The sequence below is a fragment of the Onychomys torridus genome, chromosome 11 (genome assembly GCF_903995425.1).
Source record: "Onychomys torridus chromosome 11, mOncTor1.1, whole genome shotgun sequence".
Classification (NCBI taxonomy): Eukaryota; Metazoa; Chordata; class Mammalia; order Rodentia; family Cricetidae; genus Onychomys; species Onychomys torridus.
Genome location: NC_050453.1, coordinates 74,077,736 through 74,105,646, shown reverse-complemented (window position 1 = coordinate 74,105,646; position 27,911 = coordinate 74,077,736). Strand labels below are relative to the sequence as shown.

Sequence of the window (27,911 nt, the reverse complement as noted above, 5' to 3'; positions counted from 1 at the left end):
CTTAGGGCACTTAGGTAAATTTACATTTAGTTTCTTGGTCTATCTGATATGCAAGGGAAATGCAACTAAAAACAGCAGAATATGGATAGAACTAACATCATGTTCTTAAATACTTACACCTAAGAATAGGGAGGTGCTGAGCATGTTGGTACGGTACATACCTTCTAATCCTAGTACTGAAGAGAGGAAGAGGCAAGGCAGATCTCTGTGAGTTCAAGGCTGGCCTGGTCAGTGTTCCAGATCAGACAGGCTTACATAGTGAGACCCTGTCTCAAAAAAAAAAAAAAAAAAAAAGAAGCAAGGGGGTGCCATAAAAATACATAAAAATGATGGGTGGTGGTGGCACATGCTTTAACCCTAGCACTTGAGAGGCAGGGGCAGGAGGATCTCTGTGAGATCAAGGCCATCCTGAGCTACAGAATGAGTTCCAGGACAGGCACCCTGTCTCGAAAAACAAAACAAACAAACAAACAAAATACAACATAAAATAATTCTTTGACAAATTAATCCCAAACCAGGCAGTGGTGTGGTGCACATCTTTAATCCCAGCACTCAGGAGGCAGCAGGCAGATCTCTGTGAGTTCGACGCCAGGCTGGTCTACAAAGCAAGTTCCTGGACAGCCAGAGCTGTCACAGAAAAACCCTGTCTCGAAAAAAACCACACACAAAGTCAATCTCAAAATAAAAATAATATCTAATATTATATAAATTTTAAAATTAGATTTTGCAGCAAAATTCATCCTTCATTTGAAATATATAAAGAATATTGTATTTTTTTAGAAATAACCCAAAAATATTTTACTAATTAATTATATTCCTTTTGGGGGGTTTGGTTTGTTATTTTTCTTGAGACAAGATTTCACTATGCAGTCCAGGCTGGCCTTGAATTTATGATCCTCTTGCCCAAGCCTCTTGAGTACCGGGATTAAAGAGTTGCTCCACCATGCACAGCTTTAATTTCATCCTCTCATACCAAATTCTAGCATAATAATGCGCAAGGGTAGGCACTAAATTCTTTACTAAAGGAAAAAAGTAACATTTAATAATCATTTACCTTCCTAAATTATGTCACTAAAAGTATTTTAACGTATTTTCAAGTGTACCCACCAGCCAGTGTTTCCCAGAGCAATAGAAATGGAACTAAGGAGGAGGTTGCACTTGGACTCACTGAGAACCGCATCACTGTGTGCTGCAGGAGCGATCACCACAAACTCACGCAGGCCATACCTTCAAGAGAGAACCATCCAGTAAGGACACCCATAATTAGAAAACTGTGAGCAGATTACCCACAGAAAATTGAAGCCAGATTTGTACTACCAGAAATTTCACTTTTCCCTCTTCCTACCCCCACAGCAACTGGATGGAGGCATACACATTTGAATCTTTAAAAACAAAATCAGTGTGGGGTGTGTGTGGTCATGACTATGCCCCAGTGCATACATGAAGGGTTTCTCCGTGTGACTTTTAGAAGTCTGCTCTCTTGGATTGGACTCCAGGGATTGAACCTAGGTTGTAGAACCTAGGTTGTAGTCAGGCTTATGCCGCAAGTGTTTCTACCTGCTGAGCCCTCTTGCTGTGGTCTCCACCTGCATTTCTTTTTCATCTTCTCCTTGGAGGTTTAGGGTCAAAAGCAGGGTCTCATGCTTGCTAGGCAGCTACTCTACCACTGAGCTACCCCAAGCCCTGAGTTTCTTTAAGAACTCATTGCATCCTCTTCAGCCCTCTATTCATTATAAGTGAAGTCATCTGCTGAAATTATAGTAAACGCTAAGTAACATGTTTTGTCTTAAAAATTCATTTCACAAGGCCAGCAAAAAGACTCTGGACACACAAGCCTGGAAATGAAGTCCAATCCCAGAACCCACATAAAAGTAAAGGAAAACACTAACTCCACAAGTATGCCACAGCACATGTCTCTCTCTCTCTCTCTCTCTCTCTCTCTCTCTCTCTCTCTCTCTCTCTCTCACACACACACACACACACACACACACACACACACACACACACTACATACCACACACACAATAAAACTTCAGTTTATAATAGGAAAGAATAAGTGAAATCACACCTAAAATAACTTATGGTATAGTGGACAGCAATGTAGAAAATAAGTTAGACGACATAATGGTAGGAAAATAATTGCCAGCCCTGATATATGGGTACTGTTTAAAATGAGACACAGTTACAAAGTATCTTAAAAGATTTCTTGCTGGGCAGTGGTGACCACACCTGTAATCCCAGCACTAGGGAGGCAGAGCCAGGTGGATCTCTGTGAGTTCGAGGCCAGCCTGGTCTACAGAGTGAGATCCAGGGCAGCACCAAAGCTACACAGAGAAACCCTGTCTTGGAGAAAAAAAATTTCTTGCGTGCCTTTATTCAAGAACACATATTAGACAAAGTTATAAAATTATTAGGCTATGGCTTACTCTTGTTATTGTAACCACAACAATGACATTTTCTCATTTAGTTGCCAAGACATTTAAGCCACAAATTTGCTGCTTGTGTGTCTCTGTGTACATGAGTGATTTGCCTGCATGTGTATCTATGTACCACATACAGTCCTGGTGCCAGCACAGGCCAGAAGAGGATGTTGGATCCCCTGGAACTGGAGTTGCAGATGGTTGTTCCCGCCCCTGCTGTCTAACTTTTAAAAAATAGTAATTATTTAAGACCAAGTTGGTGATTGTTTCTACCTAACAACAACTCATCTCCTAAGTGTATTAAGAATATTTTGGCTGGGTGGTGGTGTACCACTTTAATCCCAGTGCACGGGAGGCAGAGGCAGGCGGATCTCTATGAGTTCGAGGCCAGCCTGGTCTACAGAGTGAGTTCCAGGACAGCCAAAGCTGTTACATAGAGAAACCCTGTCTCAAAATACCAAGAAAACAAAAACAAAGAGTATTTAATAATTTTTAGTTAATAATTTTTAAATAAAGAAGATAATTTATTTTTATTTTTATTTATTTATTATTTTATCTTTTAGAGCTTTATTGGGAGAGAAAGGGAAGGGGAGAGGGATATATATATATATATATATATATATAGAGAGAGAGAGAGAGAGAGAGAGAGAGAAGGAAGAAGATAATTTATAAAAGAAATTTCTTACACTTACTCGCCCATTTTATGTTAGTCTCTGCGTGTTTAGTTATAAATGCAGATTTATCGAACTTTCAGGAAATCCCTTGGAGTGCAGTATATAAAAACTCTCCTTAAAGTCTAATTCATACTCTGTTCACTATTTAGCTGCTGCTATGACTCTGATAGTTTGTGGGTTTCATGAGCAAAATTTATCTCATGCCTCAGCTGACCTCCACCTTCTGACCCATGAAATCAAGATTCATCATGCGGAGGCAGCAGTAAGCAGTAAGCAACTAAAAGAACTCAGGATGTGAATGAATTATCCTTGGGTTTCTTGGTTGTTCTTCCAGAAATGTTCCATCTGTTCCTGACTTTCATGGACCAATCTCTACTGACCATTTCTGCTCCCATGTTGCTGGTGTTGAAATAACTTAAAGGGTGAATTCTAGAAATTCATCTGTACAGTACATTCATGGAAGTTAAGTTCCTGAATAACAAGAACAACCATTGCCTTTCTGACACTGATATCTGCTGCCAAATTACCCTTTTTTTAAAAAAAATAAACTGTTGTCTTCTTGAGTAAGGGGCAATGCCTGAGTATATCTGCAATGTCTTCTATTCCCATGCATTGTTTTCTGTGTGAAATGCTATACACACACACCTGTGCATGCACCATCACTAAATATCCAAATAGTGTAAGGAGTTAACTTAAATATCAACTGATAACCTGCACTAAACATACACCTTCTCTGAAATTTCAGCATCTTTTTTCCTATCATTATGATCTGCAAAGCTGTCAAAATAATTCACTGGTTTAAATTTCCTTACAAGCTCTACTTGAGACCTGGACTCATTCTTTCACCACGCCAACAAACACTCGTGGAGGCATTAAAACAAAGAGAAAGAACATGTGCAAACAACCACCACCACCAACAAGTAAACAACGAAGTTTTTCTATTTTCTTTTGACAGCGTCTTACTGTATATCACTGGCTGGCCTAGAACTCACAAAGATCTGCCTCCTAGTGCCAGAATTAAAGGCGCACACCACCCTGGCCAGCTAAGCAACTGTATTTAAAATGAACAAAGGATCTGGACAGCTATCATCTTTCAAAAGGTTACATAAATGGTTTTTTAAAAAGTCACATGAAATGATGATGAATATCAGTAGTTAGCAGGAGGCACATAAATCAGAGAGTCATGAGACAGTACTCCATAATCATTAGGATGCTATTATCAAACGAAAAGGATGAAGAAAAGCTGAACTCTGGTTTTAATGGTGGGAATAGAATACAGTGAAGCTTCTGTGAAAAACAGTATGGAAGTCTTTTTCTGGTCTATACAGCAAGTTCTAGGCCAGCCAGGACTACACAGTGAAAGCCCAGCTCAAGAATGACAATAAAATGTTTTCAATTAAAAATGAACTACCACTCATCCTAGCAATCACAATTCTGGGTACAGAGCAAAAAGAACAAAAACAGGCACTCCTGTTCAAGACATCTAAACAAAGAAACAACATGAATGCCCATAAACACCTTGAGCCAACACAAAATATGATGGACTACATCATACAATGGAATGAATAGTAGCCCTTAAAACAGACTGAATGCACATAAATGAACCTTGAAAACACAGTAAGCCAGTAAGTCACAAAAGGATAAATACTCCACTTTTATGAGTTACTAAAAGGATTAAAATTCATACAGATAGGAAGTAAATACTGGGTTTACCAAAGTTTATAGAAGGAATACCAGTTGACTAATGGCTATGGGGGGCATTTCATAGTCTAACCAAAACAGCCTGGCTTACTCTTATGTGTCCTTGAGGATTAAGGTGCATTATCAGTTCTTCTAAGAAACACTTTCCTGACTTGATCTACATGCATTAGAGGGATAGACCCTCCATCAAATCTGTACTGTGCACCTGTCACACAGAGGGGCCACTGCCTTTTTCCTTAGTAAAGCCATAGCTAGCTTACAGATTGTGGTGGTCTGAAAGAAAACGGCCCCTAAAGGGAGTGGCAATATTAGGAGGTGTGGCTTTGTTGGAATGGGTGTGGCCTTGTTGGAGGAAGCATATCATTGTGGAGGCAGACTTTGAGGTCTCATATATGCTCAAGCCACACCCATTCACTGTCTCAGTTCACTTCCTGTTGCCGGTAAGTCAACAGATGTAGGACTCACAGCTACTTCTCCAGCACCAAATCTGTCTGCATGCCAACACACTGAACCATGATGATAATGGACTAAACTCTGAAAATGTAATCCACCCCAATTAAATGTTTTCCTTTATAAGAGTTGCTGTGGTCATGGTGTGTCTTCACAGCAATAGAAACCCTAATAAGGCACTGATGTAGGGAATATACTTTGGTATGGCTCTGTCTGGCTCATCTAAGTATTTTAAAATAATGTTTTTTAAAGGAAAAAAATACAGGCACATTTAATATGTTTAATTTTCAAATGCCTGACTGATGTTTTTCTAATTTTTAGGAAAGATGAAAGAGAAAAATCTCCAAGTAATTACCAGCGATATGGCAAACATTTTATAACAGGGTCTCTCCTGCTTCCACCCCACAAATTACAGGCATGTACTGCCATATCTGGTTTATGAGGTCCTATGGATCAAACTGAGAGTCTCACACGTGGTAAGCAAGCATTCTACTCACTGTATTCTTTACTGTATCCCTTCAATATAAAGGTCAGAGACTTTATGAATGAGTAACTGATAAAAATCGAAGAAATCCTTCAAATGTGAGATGCTTCTTGCACTAAGGTATCATATTTACAGATACTTAGACATGGGTTTTGATTTTATCATGTAACTTTTTGAAGTCAACATTTTACTTAAATTTACAATAATGCACACTAAATCTTCTATATTAAATGTTCTCTGCTGTTCATCAGAACTGAAATTAGGTATTGCTCTGGTTTATGAAGTGCAGTGTGCAAAAGAGCTCAGAGCAAGCCTGAGACAGAAGCCCTGAGAGATGCTTATCAAGTTGGCTCTCGGTTAACATCTGGGAATCTGGATTTAGAGAGGGTTCTCATCATTCCCAGGTTGGTAAAGACTTAGTGTGTCTAAATTCCTTGTGCAAATAATATGGTTTATGTTCACACCTGCTGTCCTTTAAGGAGTCTGAATTTTGGTATACAGTATGCAGACAGAGGATGCCTACTGACCAAGTCCTTTAAAGCTTTGAGAAGTTAGCCTCTAAAAAGCCTTCCTGAGACACAATGTTTCATATGTTGTCATCATTTGTTGCTGAGGGAACTGAGTAAAACCCATAAGACCTCATCAGAAAAAGCTCTTCCAAGCTTGATGTCTGCAGGTTTTTAATTCCTCTCTTCTTCCTCTGTTGACTGTGCTTTGCATCTGCTGCTATGATAAACAGCTCTAAGTACAACCAGACGCTTGTCCTTTCAGCCCCTAGTCCATCACTAAACCTGGAGTTAGTCTTGGGGTCACCTTAAAACACACACTACCTGGGCATAGTGACACACACCTTTAATCCCACCACTTGGGAGGCAGAGGCAGGGAAATCTCTGTGAGTTTCAGGTTAGCCTGGTCTGCATAAAGTTTGAGGACAATCTGGGCTACATAGAGAGACCCTGTCTCAAAGCAACAACAACAACAACAACACACACACACACACACACACACACACACACACACACACACACAATGCGCGAAAACATCTAAATAAAAAAGATACGTACCATCTTACCAGGCAATGTGCTCTTGGAGGAAAGTCATTATTCATACACAGCAAATCTTGCATTGACTGTGGAATAGCATCTACAGAAACATTTGATAATAAAAAGTATGTCCATTTAAACTTTAATTTTTTTTTCCAGAGCTGAGGACTGAACCCAGGGCCTTGTGCTTGCTAGGCAAGCACTCTACCACTGAGCTAAATCCCCAACCCCTTAAACTTTAAATTGCTAAAGATTTAGATTCCAATAAAATCCTTATCAGCTCTTAAAGATAGTCTTTCTATTACTCAAGACATCTCTCTCTCTCTCTTTCTCTTTTTGAGACAAGGTTTCTCTGTGTAGCTTTGGCTGTCCTGGAACTCTTGTAGCCCAGGCTGCCCTCAAACACAGAGATCCACCTGTCTCTACCTCCCATGGGATTAAAGGCATGCACCTAGACATCTTTAAATTTTTTTATAAAACCTTTCTCTACTCAGTTTCTCATTTCTAACCCATGTATCTTTAGCACTTACATTTTATCCCATAATCAGGCACTGACACAAATTATCATTATATAACATTCATAAATACATAACAAATTTAACACATAAAAATGTATCCTTTTTAGTTATAATTCTTAGCAAGTGTACTATATATTTTTAAATGGAAAAGCACCAACATTTTGAAACCCTGAATAACCAAAAAATAATGAAGAACTCCAAAACAATGAAAGTCAGCTCTCAATCTTCTGACTGTTGGTAATGTAGCTTTAAATGTGCTACCTAAAGTTTTATTTCTAACTCTTTCCATTTGTTACAATTTTGATCACAACCAAATAACAAGCAAACTTCACAGTACACCAGCACAAGCAACAATGCCTTAATTACCTTCAATTCATTTATCTTCTCTTACACCAACCCTCTTCATCTGCCAACTCAGAAACAATGTTCCGAAGCACCCTATCTCTAATATAAGGTCTTTCTTAAAATCAACAAAACTTTATTTTGAACAGATTCCTTCATTCATCAGTATAACACTGGACTCTGCTATCCTTGGATTATTATCCAACAAAATGCACACATTTCCTTCCTCTTCTGTCTCTCAGAACAGTACTTATCTTCTGCTTGTTTTATTTTGCTCCATATCTGTCTATCTGGTCAATGTTATCACTCTCTAAATCTAAATCAGAAGTTATAGAGCTTTGTCAGTAGGGATATATTTAACAGCAAAGGTATCATGTGATGCCTACCTAGGAAAAGCAGACATTTCAGGCCCATGCTTACAAATGATAACCTGCTTTGACCAAAAAATAAGTAACAAACATTGTGCCAAATTTATTTCAGAAAGACTATGACAGGTAAAGTTCTTCCATCTTATCTATGGTTTTGTTTTACTTTCTGGACCAACTAAATATGGTCCAATGACATTTAATGGTAAATTTCAAAAACAATTCATTTTAAATGTTTTATTTATTTATTTAATTTATTTATTTAAAAAAAGATTTATTTATTTATTATGTATACAGAAGAGGATGCCAGATCTCATTACAGATGGTTGTGAGGCACCATGTGGGTGCTGGGAACTGAACTCAGGACCTCTGGAAGAGGAGTTGGTTCTCTTAACCTCTGAGCCATCTCTCCAGCCCATAAGTTTTATTTATAACATATCACTATAATTGTTCTATTTTACTATTTACTTTGGCAATCTCTTATGATAATTTATAAATTACACTTTGTCACAGATTTGTGTATTTGTAGAACATACTATATAGAAGGTTTGGTACTACAAATGGTTTCAAGTATCTTGGGATGAATCCCCTAAGACAAAAGGGTAACTACTGTGTTTGATTAGCGACTGAAATTCATGCTTATTCAACACTTTGCTCATTGTTACACACTAGTGAATCTCAGAACAGACTTTAGATTACATGACTGACTAACAATTATAAGATCCACGGACTAAATACCGAGCATAGGTCAAACTGGGATAAGGGCTTAGGTACAATAGCTCATTAAATCTTCACATTAACCTCCAGGTACTCAGCATTTACTTTACAAATGAAATAACACATGTTTAGAAAGGTAACTAGAAAATCCAAACATCAGAATTTTAATGCACTTCCTACAAGCAGACCTAAAATACTGTACCATTCTATTGGCCAATAAATCCCCTTTACTTGCACTCCTTCACGGGCCAGCTTACTTGCTTCAATCTCCAAATAACCTTGCCCGATGTCTCCTGAGTAAGAGTCACCACCATCGCCCCCCTGCCCCCCACCCCCTGCCCCTGCAAACTCCAGTGGAATTTCATCTGTCCTTTTGATGTCATTTATGACTTTCTACCTCCTTTTACAGTCACTTAAACACCTTATCTTCCCAACTGAAATGCACATCTCATGAAAGATGTCATTCAGAAAAACTTAGCAGAACACTTAGCACATAGTTACACAATAAATATGTGCCAATTCAACCAATTTAAAGTGATGGTCACAGAAGTTCTTCCTCTACTTCAGATGCAGTACTAGCTCATAATCTGCTTCAGATGCGGTAAAAACCATTTCCTATGGACATTACTGAGTTATGAGAACTTACATACCCTCTGACTCTTCATCCTTTCCTTCTTTATCAGTGGACTCTTGGACAAGATAGTGATGAGTGACTGAAAACTTGAAGTCAGCAAAGGAAATTTCATCTGCTCTTTCTTCCCATGTGCCAGAAGTAAATATACCCTGCATTTAACAGCAGAATGGGAAGAACAACCAACTTATTCAAGTCCTTACAGTGTTTACTATGCAGTGATTTCCCCCCCTTCACTATTCAGAAAGTTGCAATCTACAGTTGTCCTCTACATAATAAAGGCAAAAAAATAAAAAATAAAAATAATCACAGTGGCTATTTAAAAAGAAGAGTCTTGGAGCCATATGGATAGAGAGAACTAACCAAGCTGTCTCTAACCTCCACCTGCATTACACAGCATGAGCACAGGAGCACATGTGCATATACAAGCACACACAAGCACATACACACGGACAAATAAATAAGTAAATAAATGGGATTTTAAAAAAATACTCCGGAGTATTTAAATACCAAGTGACTTATAAAAACCCTAACTTCCAAATAATTTTATGCCATGTTTGAAATCATGAATAAACAGAAAAATCTCATATTTGTTGATTTAAAAAAACTAGTCAACTAAATACAACCTGTTTACACTGTGTGCTTCATGCAACACACAATGAAGCAAGGGATTAATCATGTATTCTGGGAAGACAATCAACATTTACTGAATATACCAGACAATGTATGTGTTACTGGTCCACATGACATCAGGGCCAGAGAGAGATGCCTCAGCTGTTAAGAGCACTTGCTGCCATGGTACAAGACCTGGGTTCAGTTCCCAACACCCACACAGTGGCTCACAAAACTGCCTCTAACTCTAGTTTCAGAGGACCCAACCTCATTTGGCCTCAGAGGCTCCAGGCAGATATATGGTACATGGACATACATGCAGGCACTCACACACAAAAAACATTCTTAAAGAAATTCACATTTTCTGCATGCTAGACTGAAAATAAACTAATAACAAAAGTTAAGAAATGTTCAAGACCAGCCTGGTTTACTTAGTGTTAAGACAGCCTGGACTACAGAGTCAAACACTGTCTCAAAACACACACACACAAAAAAAAAAAAAACCCTCCAAAACTCATAGCAATAAAAATGTAATCGCCACACACAGATTGCAAGCCCAGCACCACTTAGAGATCTTTGGCAACAGTTAACTCTGCAGCTCTCACACCATTGAGCCTGTATGATAATGAGTATTCAGTGATGGGTAATGCCTTGGGGGCGCTCACCAACCTCAGACAGAACACCTGTGTGGCCTGGACAGGTGTCTCCATGATGGGTAAGGTGACCTGCTGACATCCCATGCAACCTAAGTCAGAAGCTCATTTTTTAGTAAAAGGGGGGGACCTGTAGGGCCCTGGCCCCCATTTTGGGTAACTGTTGCCTTGCTTGTTGACCTTGACCTTAATATCCTCCCTATACTAATTCCCTGCAAGATTCCACCCTCCTGAATGCTTAAGGGAAGCTCCTTTTCTGTGTATCCATCATATTAGTCGTTAACAGCTTAGATGAAAGATTGTAAAACATCAGAAGCAAACTTCTGTCCTCTGGGGTGGTTCTCCCATTGTGCTGTAAGCCCATATTTAAGACCTCCTCCCTCCTTCAATAAACGGCATTCAGCATTCAAAAAAAAAAAGGGGGGGGGAAAGAAAGGACTGAAGACAGTGATGTTCTAAAAAAGGAAGTGGAGATGGTGTCATGGGCCTATGAGGATGCTGGACTAAAGTCTATCAAATTGTGCAAACAGGAAAATTGTATACTATGTGAATTACCTGTCAATAAAGATCTTATTAAAAAAAAATGTAATCGCCACCAGGCAGTGGAGGCACACAACTTTAATCCTAGCACTTTGGAGGCAGAGGCAGATGGATCTTTGTGAGTTCGAGGCGAGCCTAGTCTACAAAGTGAGTTCCAGGACAGCCAAGACTACACAGGAAAAACCCTGTCTTGAAAAAAAAACAAATGTAATTGCTAAAATCCTCACAAAGTTATTATGGTTTTAAATTATTTTTATAAAAAATACTTCTGCCAGGCAGTGGTGGCGCACACCTGTAATCCCAGCACTAGGGAGGCAGAGGCAGATGGATCTCTGTGAGTTCGAGGCCAGCCTGGGCTACAGAGCTAGTCTAGGACAGGCTCCAAAAAGCTACAGAGAAACCCTGTCTCGAAAAAACAAACAAACAAACAAACTTCTATTGCATTTATTATCACAAAATGTAATCTATATCAAGCCAAGAAGGAAAACATAAGTCAAGACATCATTTAATGAAACTATTAATTTTTCATTATTTAAGGAATATACTATAATAAAAATTACCATTACCAAATATAAAAAAAAAATCTTCTCCAACGTTCATATCTGATAGTAGGAAACATAATAAAATACCAACCAAAGACACAGTCAACACTATGGCTACTCTTTAAACAAATAAAAATTTAAAACCATAAAATAAAAAGATCTTATTTTATATAGTCCTAGTCCCCACTCCCCCAAAAAATTATGAGCAGCTCCACACTGCTTTTACTTTTCACTTCATTTTAGAGACACTGAATTCTCAGTAACTGATCTTTATCTAAGTTCTTAAAGGAATCCTGGATATTTATGGTTTGCATCTGTCCCAAATTTGACTTACAGAAAGCTAGAGAAAAACTACAGTTACAGTCATTGCACATTTACCACAGGAACTTCTAAGCACGGAAGTCAGTGTCACTCCAACCTGCTGAGTGAGTGAGAAAACACTCACTTCAATGCTGTGGGGGCCGTTAGTCGTCTATTAATTTCTAAAGTTAATGATTCTTCTTCATTAATTTTTCAAAGAACATGACATATCTAATCTTGATTTAAAAGTACTTGCAATTTTTGCCAGCTACATAGAATTATAAAATTCCAAAGCTAAAAGAATTTCAAAGGCCGGGCAGGTGGTGGCACACGCCTTTAACCCCAGCAATCAGGAGGCAGAGCCAGGCGGATCTCTGTGAGTTCGAGGCCAGTCTGGTCTACAGAGTGAGTTCCAGGACAGGCTCCAAAGCTACACAGAGAAACCCTGTCTCGAAAAACAAAAAAGAAAAAGAAAAAAAAAATCTCAAAGATTATTTCTTTAATTCTTGCCCATCTTCAAGTAAGATTATAGGTTCATCTGTTTTATAAAGCCCAAAACACTAAAATTCAAAAGGCTCCCTTAGAAATCTACCTCAATTCTTCCAGGTAATGTTACATCTACTTAAATTTCATCATAGCAAAACTTCACCAAGTAAAACAGAAAAACAATATGCCTTTGAAAGATGAGACCTAGCTTTAACCCTACTTCATCAACTGCTGGCAAAATAATCAAGCAAATTACTACATGAACTCCAGGCCTCATCCTACATTCACTAACTAGGGTAATAATACCTCATGGATGAAGTTTATTTAAGGATTAACTAAGCCAACAGACATAGACCCAACAATAGTGTATAGTACCACCGTGTACGCTCAATAATTGCAATTCCCTCTTAAATCCATTTCCCAGCACTTCAGGTTCTATAACAGTCAAGTAGCTCAGTTACAAAACCCTCCTTTGGATAAAAGTGAATCTACCCAGAAGTTTTTAAATTTTACTTTGTGTGTGTGTGTGTGTGTGTGTGTGTGTGTGTGTGTGTGCGCGCGTGCGCGTGCGCGTGCGCCTACTGAGGCCAAGTGGAGAGTGCTGGATTCCCTGGACCTGGAGTTAGAGATGGTTGTAAGCTGCCTGATGTGGGTACTAGAGGACCAAACCCAGGCCCTCTGGAAAAGCATGGAGTGCTCTTCACTACTGACTAAGCCATCTCTCCATTCTCTCCAGCCCTCCAAAAACTAGCTTAAGGCTCTGTAGAGTAGTTAAATGTAATCACAAACTGGAGAGGAGGTCACCTATGAGAGGAAGTGTATCCGATGAGAACTGCATGTTATTATCTTTTTGTTTGGGGCAGTGGTTCTTGACTTTTGGACTAGGACCTGGTTATACTCTTTTTAAAAAGGTCACTGATGGGGTTGGGGATTTAGCTCATTGGTAGAGCGCTTGCCTAGCAAGCACAAGGCCCTGGGTTTGATCCTCAGCTCAAAAAAAAAAAAAAAAGTCACTGATGATTCCATATTACAACTTAAAAGGAAGCATCTGGTTGTATAGTAGAGCATGTACTTGGCATGCCCATGGACTCAATCCCCAGCACCAAATAAAGTAGAAACAATTATAAGTTATTTATTGCATTACTTACTGTAGTCTTCTATGTCAATATAACTTTCTAATGCTTTCCAGAAAAATAGAAATATAGCACTATTTCACATTTTGCAAGTTCTTAATGTATAGTTTTTGTTTTCATTTATTTTACATTTTTTAAAGACAAGATCTCATTATGTAGCCTATATTTGGTATACATTTTTTTTTTCCTGAAACAGCAATGTGCGCGTGTGTGGTTTGTTTTTTGAAATATGGTGTCCAGGCTGATCTGGAATTTGGCAAACACAAGCAATCCTTCAGTCTCCACTTCCAGGCTGAGGATGATCAAACAACAGTTGGGGGATAACCTGAGCTACCTAGCAAACAAAACCTGCCTCTGGGCAAAGGAGGCTATTTTAAAAATTTAGTAAGCAGTAAGGAAGTAGACAGGACAGAGGTATGACTGAATAAGAAATGGAAAAAGATTAATTTTGCTGAAAATAGGTGATAGGCACATGGGAGTTCATTACACTATCTTATAAATTTTACTTTTGAAACTGTCTATAATTACATGTTTAAGATTTATTTTTAATTACATATATACATATGGCATGAGTATGTGCATGTGTGACTGAGTATGCCCACAGAATACAGAAAAGGATGTCATACATATCCCCTAGAGCTGGGGACAGAGAGCTATGAGAAGCCCATCATGAATGTGAGACTCAAACTCCAGTGCCAAGCAGAGCCATCTTTCCAGCCCCTATAATTAATTTTTTAAATTTATTTAACTTTATGAGCATTGGTGTAAAGGTCTCAGGTCCCCTGGAACTGTAGTTACAGACAATTGTGAGCTGCCATGCAGGTGCTAGGAATTGAACCCTGGTCCTCTAGAAGAGCAGCCAGTGCTCTTAGCCTTTTTGGGGGTTTTTCAAGACAGGGTTTCTCCATGTAACAGCCTTGGCTGTCCTGGAACTCACTCTGTAGACTAGGCTGGCCTCAATTTAAAGAGATCTGCTGGAATGAAAGGTGTGTGCCATCACCGCCCAGCCCCAGAATTAAAATTTTAAAACAGAAATTTATTTTAAATTCCTTCTCAGATGAGAACTGGTAATCACTGTCCTTTACATGTATGAAAACTTAGGCATTATCTATACTTTTTTTCCCCCTTAGACAGTTTCTCTGTGTAGCTTTGGCTGTTCTGGAACTCATATTGTTGACCAGGCTGGCCTGGAACTCATAGAGATCCACCCGCCTCTGCCTCCCAAGCGGTGGGATTAAAGGCGTGTGCCACCACTGTCCAGTCTAAACTTTCTTTTCTATACCAAATAATCCCTTTCATCTATACTTTCTTTAATCCTACCAATTGCAGCTTCTCTTAAAATCAGCTTCTTCCTCTACCTTGCTGATGCACTGAGAGAGAGAAAAGGGCCCGAGCTAACATCTCTTCAGCCTCAACTATATGTCTGAAGTATGAAGACACTAATGACTTAAATCCCAACATCTAGTATCTCAGTCTTATTTCCTCATGACTTCTTTCTCTCACTAGAAGGGTCTTGCTATCTCTACCACTGTCACAGATACATGTCAAGTACTCGGTAATACATTTATATCAAAGGATTCAAGAATGCAGTATCAGATCTTACAAGTACCTGAGATAGCTCTTGTTTTTAAAATACAAATCTTTTTGCCTTCCAGATATATCCAGCTCATTGTGCCTTTGACGTTGTTGGAGTCTATACAAACTTCATAAACACATACATATGTCTATGCATGTGTTTCAAGGGCAGCAGAAAAAGCTACATTTGAGAACTTCACGTTTTCCTTATTCAAAAATTTAAATGAAAGTGTTTTAACATAGAACACCAATTTATTCTGTATATTCCAACATATCCTTAAATACTGTGATTTCTATATGCAGTTGTATAGTAATATATTGTGTACCAAATAAAGCTTGCCTGAGGATCAGAGGACAGAGCCAGCCACTAGATTAAACATAGAAGCCAGGCAGTGGTGGCACAAACCTTTAATCCTAGCACTCAGGACGCAGAGATCCATCCGGATCTCTGTGAGTTCAAAGCCACCCTGGACTACATGACGTTGATTCAGTGTAGGAGAGAAACAGAGCCAAGCAGTGGTGGCACACACCTTTAATCCCAGTACTTGGGATCCTAGCACTTGGATCTCATGCCTTTGCTACCAGTATTTGGGAAGCACTCATGCCATTAATCCCAGCACTAGGAAGGAAGTGATGTGTGATATGACTGGGCAGAGAAAGGCATATAAAGCATAAGGAGATAGGAACTGGGCCTTTCGGCTGAGGACTTGAGAGGCATTCAGTCTGAGGATTCGTGGAGACAGGACCTCCTGAGGATTTGGGAGTGGTAAGAAGTTTCTCTAGTGGCTTGTTCCGGTCTCTCTGATCTTTCAGCATTTACCTCAATATCTTGCTCCAGGTTCTCATTATAAGCTCATTTAGATTTCATGCAACACAGCTGCTTTTTTGCTCATATTCATATGGGAAAAAAGATCTTACGTCCTAAATTCTGTTATCACTACCATGAAGTTGAAACCACTAGCAATATTGAGATTTCAAGGTATTTCAGGATAATAATAAAAAAGATGGTCAATTTTACTTTAAAAGAAAAAAAAAAATTAAAGCACTTGCCGCCAAGCCCAATGACCTACTTTGAACTGCAGGACCCACTTGGAAGAAGGAAAGAACCAATGCCTACATACAAATGTAATTTTTAAAAGATTTCCTAAGCATCTACATCTGGATAAGCTTAAGATCAAATTATATCCCTTCAGTAAATCAAGAAGTCTGTTCTAAGAATATTCTCTTGAGGAAACACCTAGAATGTGGTTATTAGTACAATATCAATACAAACTGAGCAAAGTAACTGCAGCTGATAATTACATCAAGAGTTGTTATACTAAGACGTTTTTCTCTTAATGAACTCTTGGTAAGTCCAATTTCCCCTGATCAATTAAAAACTTTGAAAAAGCTGGCAGGGGTGGCACATGCCTTTAATCCCAGCACTCAGGAGGCAGAGCTCAGGAGGCAGAGCCAGGTAGATCTCTGAGTTCGAGGCCAGTCTGGTCTACAGAGTGAGATCCAGGACAGGCACCAAAACTACACAGAGAAACCCTGTCTCGAAGAAATAAAAACAAAACAAACAAGCAAACAAACAAACAAAAAAAAAAAACTTTGAAAAAATATTAATTGGTTAAAAAAAAACTTAGATTTTCAGAAAAGTAAACTCAGAAGAAATTAATGAAACTACACAAAGACATTCATCATATGTAAAACTTTATGATTTAAATAATGTTTCACAAGCAAGCCCTGGTGACAATCCTGGTACTGGGGAGGCAGAGGCAAGCAGATCTCTGAGTTCAAAGTCAGCCTGGTCTATATAGTGAGTTCCAGAACAACCAGAACTACACAGTGAGACCCTGTCTCAAAAAAACCAAATCAGTCAATAAGTAAATAAGTTTACAAATGTCTTACATATATCATTTGCTACAAATTCCAATCCATATTATTTCAGATGATATTTGATGTTCATGAAGACTATATATAACTTAAAATTTAAACATTTAATTCAATTGCACCATGTGTAATTAAGGGACTAAAAATAGGATCTCAAAGTAAATTCCAAACTGGAGACACAAGCAAACGGATCTGACCTTTTCAAGTGGCTTTCCCAGAGAGTTTCCGATCAGTTTCCAGTCATTCAAGACTTCTTCAACTTTGGAAATAAACCTAAGAAGGAGGGAAAATTTTCTAAATACATAACCACACATTTTTCCTATTACTATACAATTTCTTTAGAAAGACATTTTCTTATATCCTAACATTAGAGATGATTAGCAAATGCTCAACAAGTTTAATACTATGAGCCTAACTTAGAGTATATAGAATAAAAGCAGAAACAATGTTGTTTAGTTGAAGAACTCTTAATTTTTGATTCATTTAAATCTATTCACTCAATAAAAGCCTTCTTTCCACAAAATATAAACTAAGAACAGTCCATCTTCTTTCTTTCTCTTTCTTTCTTTCTTTCTTCCTTCCTTTCTTTCTTTTTTTTTTTTTATTTTTTGAGGCACGGTTTCTCTGTGTAACAACAGCTCTGGCTGTCCTGGAACTAGCTCTGTAGACCAGGCTGGCCTCAAACTCACAGAGATCAGACTACTTTCTGCCTCCCGAGTGCTGGGATTAGAGGCGTGCACCACCTCCTGGTGAACAATCCTCCTTAATATGATACAATAAACTTAGAAGAGAAGTAAAAACTGACAGATTAAAATGATACTTATTAAGGACAATTATACAACTGATCACTTCTCCCTACCTTCAAAATTTCCATCCCCAGCACCCACATAGTGGCTCACATTACCTGCAACTCTAGTTCTAGAAGATCCAATGCCTTCTTCTGACCTGAAGATACCAGGCACACATGTTATACATAGACATGCATGCAGGTGAAAACTTTTTACAGACAATAAAACAAATAAGTGAATCTTTAAAAGTGTACTAAATTTGATTAGCATCAAATTAACACAGCATCAACAAACGAAAAATGTCAAGCTGCTTACACTGAGAGAAATACGGTGCAATCTAGCAACAGCACTGCTACCTAAAACATCTAGAAAGTGCTTCTAGAGTAATTAACGTTAACTGTTTTCAAGGCATCAGATTTTTCCTTCCACAGTATTATGAGTTAATGCATTTACGACAGTAATGACATCAGGTAATAATAATAAAAATCAGCTTGTGATTTGACTGAATCTTCTCATTAACTCCTTAAAATTAAAATAGTAATTATTCATATATGAATTTATTTTGGAGGAGTTTAAACAAATGAGTTACTAAATTTGAAAATGAACTAAAAATAAGTTTACATTTACAAAACAAATAAAAATGTAAACTAGCCAGGTGGTGGCGCACGCCTTTGATCCCAGTACTCAGGAGGCAGAGCCAGGTGCATCTCTGTGAGTTCGAGGCCAGCCTGGTCTACAGAGCAAGATCCAGAACAGGCACCAAAACTACCCAGAGAAACCCTGTCTCAAAAAAAAAAAAGAAAAGAAAAGAAAAAAAAAAGTGAACTATATCCAATGAGGAGCAAAAATGTACATTAAGCATACACTAGAGCAGTCTAGGTATACAGCCCTTACAGTATTACAGTACAGTACTTACCAAAAAGCCTGAGTTCCATCCCAAGCAACCCCTAACTGCACAGCAAAGCACTAAACTACACTGCACTTTTTATAAAAGTAAAAACTGGAAGCTACTTTCATGTGCAATTGCAGCAAACAGTCAAAAGTTTGTGACACATCCACTCACTAGACTACTATGTACCTACTAAGAATTGTTCTGAAGAACATCTGAAGAAATAGAACAATGTCCATGTGTTAAACGAAAAAAGAAAGTTGTAGAAACAATCATTCATATAGTTCTACCTAAAAAAGTTTACACATACAATTAAAAGAAGTATGTCAAAATTTAATAGCTATCTTCAGTGGAAGATTCAAAGGTATTTTTTATTTTACTACAAGGTATTATTGCTATAGTAAAAATAGTTTAAAATATAATTTTCAGAGTAAAACCACCATCTTCAAATACTTTACTTATGAACTCTACCAGTACTTGCTAGGAGACAATTATACCCTAAAAATATTGAGATTTGACTAGAAAAATTGAGTAGCATTTTTCTCTAACTATTCTCTGTATCTTAGCTGATGAGTTACTTAACCCCTTCTATATTAGAACATTAGGTTCTTTTGAAATGCTTTTGGAAGAAGAGGTTTCTCTCCATTTCTCTTCATAGCTTTTAGGTCAACATGTAATTACAGACTCAGTCATATTATGTGACTCATGTCTGTCTCTTCTGCCAGACTATACTTTCAAGAAGAGCAGGAACCTTATTTTTTTTTTCCTAAGTTTTGCTTGTTTACTACAGTAGTGGGGATAAGCATGCTAAGCCTTGTTTGTTTTTACTAGCTCTAACTCCCTAAAATCTTACATGGTGTCTTACACATGGACTATTTTTCAACTGAAAAAATAATAATTTTAGGTTTCTATTTAGTCTTCTCAATAAACTACCTGTATGGTACATAACTGTTAGGTTTCAAATCTGGGACAAAGGCTGAGGTGCCTATCTAACATATCAAAGCAGGCACTGGCTGACAGGTTCTCCATGCATCCCTCAGTCCCTACCTGTTACAGGGCCCTCCCAGCTGGCACACCCCGCCCCTACCCTGAACTTCTCCAGGCCCAGGGCTGGGATGCCCTTCCCTATATAACCAACCATTTTGGTTACCTGGTCTTTTTGACAGCTTTCTTTTGGGCCTCCTGGCTGCTGTATCTGATTTTCCTCTCTCCCCCTCTCCTCACATGGTCCAGTTCAGTCGGATCATGACCACTCTGGACTCTCCTAGATGTCCTTGCCTCTGGCTATGTTCTCCCACATATCTATAATAAGCTTTCTCCTCCATCATATCTAGGAGCAATCATGTTCCTCTTTTTTTTTTTTTTTTTTTTCCCTTTCCATTTTGTAACATACTTGTTAGGTCTCAATAAATTCCTTTTGCCATTCTGGCATTCAGACAAAAGCCAGCAGCACTGCCTCAGGAACTTAAGAAGATAGTTCCTACTTGCTAAAATCTCTGGCAAAAGTGACTTATAGCTCTTCCATTAAACTCTGCTTGTGGTACTTATTAGCATACCAAGGTCTACACTAACCACTAGGCACCCTCAGTCCGAACTCACAAGTATCTGTCACAGAGTTATCTAGACTGGCATTCCCTATCCCTCCCTCCCCTGAGCGTCTCTTCACTTCCCCTAGTCTCTCTTCCTGTGTAACCCCACTGACCACACATTCTCTTGGTCTCCTAGTTCCCATGTGGTCTTTTGTTCCCTCTTCTCTTCCTCTCCACCACCTCCTCCTTTCAGGGCTAGTTCAGTCAGGACTCTTCCAGATGCCCCTCCCTGTTCTCTCCCTCATGTCTACAATAAGCCTTCTCCTCAGTCATGTCCTCATCTGCATTCAATACTGAAAAGAACTTTTCATCCAAATATTAAAATCAAGGCTTAAGAAACCTCAGTTGCCAGGCGGTGGTGGCACACTCCTTTAATCCCAGCACTCAGAAGGCAGAGCCAGGCGGCTGAGTTCGAGGCCAGCCTGGTCTACAGAGCAAGTTCCAGGTCAGTCAGGCCTCTATGGAGAAACCCTGTCTCAAAAAAACAAAACTAAACTAAACAAAAAACCTTCTAAGTCTCCACATTTGCCTCATGAATTATAAACTACTGGTTTTATTCTACAAAGAGAAACTTAGAAGACAAGCTTAACTTCCTACTTTCTGACAGTCCTCATAACTGTGCTAACAATTATTTCCACATGAGCAACCAAAGAATTTAATACTCCCCTCAGGAAAGTCTTTTGAAGCCAAAACTTTTTATTCATTTCTTGCATTTGAAGTACTCTTTGATGACATCTTTGGCCTGATATTCTTGGCCATAGTCCTTAACCATTACACATCTGCAACCAACCGTTACTTTAAGAAGCTTCCCCTCAATTTTAAGGAGGCCGCCCACCCCTCTAGTTTCCTGTCATCGATCCTAATTAGGCTGATTTGATGCTCAGCACAAAGTGCCTTCACTTATTTGACATCCAGACTCATCACAATTGCACACAAGCACACATAGATGGGCCTGGCACTTCATGAATACTGTGCCATGTTAGGCCATCACGGACGAGGGTGGTCTTCAGCACCTCTTATAAGGCAGTATTGGCATCCATTACACCTCAAGCAGCAATGCCTTCCTTTGCCATGGTGGTCCAAATCTTGAATGCTCTCGAGACTCCGCCTCTATCCAGTTCATGTGTTTTTAAAAACACATTGGTGTTGTGCCTGCATAAAAGTCTATGTGAGGGTATTGGATCACCTGGAACTGGAGTGTGGGTGCTGGGAATTGAACCTGGGTCTCTGGAAGAGCAGCCTGCTCTTAACTGCTGAGCCATCTATCTCTCCAGCCCCATTAAATTAATTTATTTATATGCATGCAGTGTTTTGCCTGCATGTATGTCTGTGCACACTACATGTGTACCTGGTGTCCATGGAGGCCAGACCAGGCTGGCCTCGAACTCACCTGGCTCTGCCTCCCAAGTGCTGGGATTAAAGGTGTACACCACCACTGCCCAGCTTGTTGGGCTTTTTAAAGGTATAGATAGCTGTCCCCATCTTTAGGATAGCTGGGGCACACAGTACTTGCCCATAAAGTCTTGCCAGTCTGTTAGTCTTACTGCCTCTCTGAAGTGTGGGGTGGACATACATGTCAAAGTACTACCTCATCAAGGGTCGTTAATATATTCCTCTGCCACCATTTAATATTATGAGAGCCAGAAACTTGGCAAGCCTACAAACACTGCAATAATAAAACGACCTCAATACCCATAACTAAAGGGTTTCTGTGACAATCAATAGAAAACTCACAGTCTAAGCTATCAAGTTCACAAACTTAGCTTTCAACTAACTTCAGTGATAACACAATGTCACCGAACAGCTGTTCATCTGAGTCCGACGAGCTCAGGCAGCCTGGCCACATACCAAGTTTAATAATGACGTGAATCAGAACATTCCAAAGGCCTACTGTTTGCAAAAGGAAAGAGGGGGCAGGAGGGCAGAGAGGACAGGAATAGGGAAATCACAAAATTTTAAATTTGTCAATAAATTGTTCTGGAAGGCAGGGTGGAGACGGTGGGAGGAGGGCAGATGAGCAGCCATCGGAGCGGTCCAGGAAGCCTCTTCCAGTACACACGGGAAGGAAACTGACAACTGAGGCAGACAGACAGAAAACCGGAAGACACCGGGACGGCTTCGGAGACGGACCTGGGTGTCCGGGAGGTGTCGGGAAGTCAACACAACTTTCTGTTTGTTTTTTTCAAAGGCGAAGTCCGAAGGCTTGTCTGACATGCCCCGGTGAGTGATGCGGAAGAAGCCACAGCTGGCCAGCGGGAGACACGGCTCGTGGGCGTCTCCCTCCGACCCACGGCGCTACTCACCTTTCCCACTCCGAAGCCGTGGTGAAGTCCGTGATCTCAAACACCTCGGACTCGGGCTGCGGGGAGAGAGACAAGCGCACAGACATGAAGCCGCGGAGCAGTCGCCGTGGGCGGCAGAACCCTGGGACAGACGCAACCAGGGCGCGGAACTCACCTCACTGTCCGCAGCCATCTTGCGGAGCGGAGTGCCAGGCCGCGCGCGGAGGCTGCCGGGAAGGAGAGAGCTAGGAGGCGGGCGCTAAGTGGCATGGGGCGTGGCTTCGCCGTGGAGTAGGTGTGGCCTCGGTGCAGGCCCGCCCCCGGAGGACCTGGTGCCTTTTCTCTGGGCAGGAGGATCTTAAAAGTGACTTCAACTCTCCCTCTGGGTTGTTTAATAATATTTTTTAAAATCCTGTAGTGGCTGGAGAGATGGCTCTGCGGTTAAGACTACCCGCTGCTCTTCCAGGGGACCTAGGTTCGATTTCCAGCACCCACATGACAGTTCCCAAATGTTTGTAACTCGAGTCCAAAGGGATCACGTGCCGGCTTCTGGCCTCCACTGACACCAGGCATGCACATGGGTGCACAGACTTAGATTCTGACAAACACACACATTAAATTAAATTTAAGAATTTTTTAAAATTTATTTTATGTGCATTGGTGTGAAGGTGTCAGATTCCCTGGAACTGGAGTTACTGACAACTGTGAGCTGCCATGTGGGTGCTGGGAATTGAACCAGGGTCCTCTGGAAGAGCAGCCAGTGCTCTTAACTGCTGAGCCATCCCTCCAGCCCCTTTATATATATATATATATATATATATATATATATATATATATATATATATATATATATATGTGTGTGTGTGTGTGTGTGTGTGTGTGTGTGTGTGTGTGTGTGTGTATATATGTGTATATATATATATATACATATATATATATATATATATATTTTTTTTTTTTTTGTCGGAGCTGAGGCACTCTACCACTGAGCTAAATCCCCAACCCCTCAGAAATATTTTAAAAAGAATTTAAAAAATAAAAGTATTCTGTGGACTCAGGCAGAGCTGTTGAACCTTTTGACATTGTCACATGATATTGTCATCTACAAATGTGTTGAACCACATTCATAGATATCCAGGGACATATACAGTCCTATATAGCAAAGATCCTAAATGTGTGTGGTCAAATTGTATTTAAAATTCCAAGACTCTCTGTGTTTGTTTTCACTGAAATGCTTTCTGTTTTGTTGTTGTTGAGACAGGGTTCCCAAGCTAGCCTCAAATTCATTGTGGTGAGAAGAATGATCTGGAGTTTCTGATCCACCTTCTGAGTATCCTGACTATAGGCATGTAGCACCAAGCCTGGGTTATGCAGTGAAGCTGGAACTCAGGACTATGTGCATGCTAGGTAAATGCTCTACCTGAACTATATCTAAGCTATAACCTCAGAACTTGTTCAAACTTTACTGACTTATAGACACTGACCAAAATCCTGTAAACCATCTCTTTATCCTAAACCACCCTGAGGGGGAGAACTATACAATTAAAGTTAAATTTTAAAAAAATCAAACAAGTTACATATTTGAAGAGAGCAACATGCTGTTTGATGAATGCTTCACTTTTTAAACCACTGAAGAACAGGAGAGCCAACTAAGAGTTCTGTTGGGGACTGGAGTAATGGCTCAGCAGTTAAGAACATTGAGTGCTCTTGTGGAGGGCCTGGATTCGGTTCCCAGCATCCACATGACTGCCCTCCATACCTCTAGTTTTAGAGGATTCAGCATGCTCTTCTGGCCACATATATTCAAGCAGGCAAAACCCTCAGACACATAAGAATTAAATAATAAATCTCTTTTTTCTCAAAGACAAGGTCTTTCTAGTATGTAGTTCTAACTCTCCAGGAACTCACTGGGTAGACTAGGCTAGTCTCAAAGTCAAAGAAATCCACCTGCCTCTGCCTCCACCAGAATACTGGGATTAAAGGCATATACCATCACACCCAGGCTTTAAATAATAAATCTTAAAATGAAAAAAAAAAAAAATTCTATCTCAAGCCAGCAAGATAGCTCAGCAAGTAATGGCGCATGCTGCCTGAAAACCTAAATTCCATCTCAGGGACCCGAATGGTGAAAGGGAAAAACAACTCCTGCAAATTATCCTATGACCTCCACAGGTCTGCCAGCCCTCCCCCAAGCAAGCAAGCAAACAAATAAATAAATAAATAAATAAATAAATAAATAAATAAATAAATACATGTAGTTTTAAAAATGACCTTCACATATGTGGTGGGCAGTGCATTGGAACACACACACACAATAAACAAATAATAAACTGTGAAAAATTCTGTCATGTATAATGAAATATTGTACATGAGCTTGGTGTATGTGTTGCTACAGATCAAACCCAGAGACTCGTGCATGCTTGGCAAACATTGTACTAACTGGGCTATATCTTCAACTCCTTGAGTTCACTTTAAGCCTGGCCAGCCAGTCTAGGAAATCAATCAGCTCCACAAAAGCCTAGAAAGAGGAGAGTAAACAATGGATAGAGACTTAGGGATTTTCGTACATGGAAAAGGATTTCTTTTCTTTTCTTCTTATGTGGTACTTTGCCTGCATCACTGGTACCCACAGAGCCCAAAAGCCAGGAGAGGGCATCAGATCCTCCAGACTGTGAGTTGCCAGGAATTGAACCTGGGTCCTCTACAAGAGCAGTGAGTGTTCTTAACGAACAAGCCATCTCTTCTGCTCCTGAAAAGAATTTCTTTTTCACATTTAAGATCTTTAAAGTGAAGTAGGTCTGTGGGTCTTAGGGTCAGACTGATCTAATTTTAGCCATTTACTATTTAACTTTAAAAAATTTTTAGCTTCCCTAACCCTGTTCATACTAGTAAAAAGGGGTCTATAATACCAGTTACTATGCAGGATTGTATTCAAGATTGAGTTCACATAAAAACAGCCCAATGTCCAGCCTGAGATAGGTGAGCCGTGTAGTAGTCTTTACAATGAATGTCCCATGAAAACTAGGAAACTCACTCACATACAAGGCATTACTCTTCCCCCCTTGATCAGTGTTGAAGAAGATTCAGAAAATAGAAGTCTCAAGGCTTTGCTTCCTGAAGTTAAATTTTAGACAATATATGAAGCTGCCGAATGAGTTGCTAAGGCAAGGTTTCTTCCGAGATATTTTTGGCTTCTTGTCCTTTCCCTGGAGAAAATTTTAAAATAAAGTATTTGTTAGAGCAAAGTGTGAAGCCAGGATGCTAATGATGTAGAAACCCATGGGAAACACTCTTTTATTAGATTTTTTTTCTCCCCCACTGCCTCAAAAAGCAGAAAAGATCCTGTTTCTCCAGGATGAAGGGCTCTTTCCATCTACATCCTGAGGCAACAGCTTTTCCTTAGAAACTTGTTTCCTCACTAGTATAATTCAGTTATTTCAAGGTGTTTCCAATAATGGCCACAGGGAGCTATTTTGACGCACAGGCAATTTAAGAGATTAGAAGCTTTGGAAAAATCACCCTCAGCTGGGACCTCAGGGGACCATGGGGGCATAACAGTTTAATTAGGTCATAAAGAAAAAGAAAACATCGCTTGTGTGGGACTCAGTCTGTCAAGCTGCCTGCTCTCCAAGGTGTTTGGTGGAACGTTCACAGTCTCAGTCATAGAATCGTTGTGATCACATTGCATCCAGGTTACTGTAGGAAAAAGATTAGAGAGAAGCTGAGACAAAAGATAGAAGAGAAGGGGCAGGCACTGTGAGTCTGTCTCTTACACAAACTTTTTTTGGAATATTTGAGTGTTATTTCTACCCATCTGTGTGAATAGCCAATTAAAATTACTTTAACTAAAGAAAGAGCAAGTCAACCACACTGAATTGCACTGCATACTTGATATATAGGGTTGTTGTAGCCCAGGCTGGTCTCAAACTTACAGTAATCCTCCTGCTTCAGCATCACTTGTGTTGGCATTACAGATATATTGACTTAAAGCAATTCTTCACCGATCTCTTAAGATTAAAAAGGTCTGTACTAAGATGAAAAATTCAGGGCTGGAGAGATGTTCTCATCTATCGTCTTGATGGCACTGTGCAGGACAAAAGAGGAATTCTCCATGATGCTGTCCCAGAATGCCTCCAATAGAAGCTGCAACTGGAAGAGGAGGGCCATGGGAACAAGAATCTTCAAAGAGAGATTCTCTAAAAAGTCAAAACTGCCTGGGAATGTTTGTTCGTTCATTAAGCGTCTACCGAGTAGTTGATCCTGTGGAGGGATTCAGTGAATAATCATCCCCTTCCACTGTGTTCGTCATCTGAGGACAGAGATAAGACACAAGTAATGATAAGGTGGTTTAGAAAGGATTGTGTGATGTTTATTCAATTTCCTAAAACTCTTTTTAAAAATCAGTGCTAGAGGGTTGGGGATTTAGCTCAGTGGTAGAGCACTTGCCTAGCAAGCGCAAGGCTCTGGGTTCGATCCTCAGTTTAAAAAAAAAAAAATCAGTGCTAGGAAAAATATCCAAGTGACTTTCAGAACACACTGCATCCTAAAAATGAAGCCCACTTTTCTGTTGTTTCATTGTTTTGTGCACCACATCCCTCACAATCTCTGGGTTATATGAAGACTCTCAGGGAGCTTTTAGTCCCTCACTGGGCACTGGTAGTGGTACTTACAATAATAGTGACTGACTTTTTCCAAGCATTGCTGCAGAGCAGATTAATGGCTCAACCATCACCCTTAGAAAGAATCTAGATGTGTAGAAGTGTTAGTAAGGTTAGGTTAAGGTGTTTTTGTTAATGGCTTTGAGGTAGAAAACCTTGGGGAACAATTTAAAGTTTAGAAAGGCACATAGTTGAGTGAGGGAAACATTGAGGTCAAGGAACAAGAACAAAGCATCCTGGTTATTATTAGCTGACATGCCTTTCTTGCTAGGGTGGGTTGGTGATCAAGGGTGATGATTAATTCCGTTTCTGCCCTCAGCTTCCTCATTAAAACTTGATGATTAGCTGGGCGGTGGTGGCGCACACCTTTAATCCCAGTACTTGGGAGGCAGAGGCAGGCAGATCTCTGTGAGTTCGAGGCCAGCCTGGGATACCAAGTGAGTTCCAGGAAAGGCACAAAGCTACACAGAGAATCCCTGTCTCAAAAATAAAAAAAATTAAAAAAAAGAAACCGTTGATGAGTGGGTATGCACCCTGAGGAGTTAAATAAGTCTAGATTTGTGATTCTTTAAGATTTTTTTATAAGATTACCATTTAAGATAAATAATAAAGTGATTGATCCTTTCCTTGTAACTGCAAAGTGC

General features: G+C 39.7%; 1 protein-coding gene and 1 pseudogene across 2 annotated transcripts in view; both read right to left on the bottom strand.

Annotated features, from left to right (window-relative positions):
* Positions 1 to 22,860, bottom strand: part of Rab3gap1 (RAB3 GTPase activating protein catalytic subunit 1) — a 56,786-nt gene extending 33,926 nt beyond the window's left edge. For both annotated transcript variants that reach the window (XM_036202188.1, XM_036202189.1), the window contains exons 1-6: positions 22,785 to 22,860; positions 22,631 to 22,686; positions 17,259 to 17,334; positions 9,365 to 9,497; positions 6,794 to 6,872; positions 1,108 to 1,227 (exon numbers count right to left, since the gene is read on the bottom strand). In XM_036202188.1, coding sequence (XP_036058081.1) covers positions 1,108 to 1,227; positions 6,794 to 6,872; positions 9,365 to 9,497; positions 17,259 to 17,334; positions 22,631 to 22,686; positions 22,785 to 22,802 — 482 coding nt within the window. In that variant the 5' untranslated portion in view covers positions 22,803 to 22,860. The remainder of the gene's footprint in view (positions 1 to 1,107; positions 1,228 to 6,793; positions 6,873 to 9,364; positions 9,498 to 17,258; positions 17,335 to 22,630; positions 22,687 to 22,784) is intronic.
* Positions 20,935 to 21,545, bottom strand: LOC118593020 (annotated as a pseudogene).
* Positions 22,861 to 27,911: the final 5,051 nt, after the last annotated feature.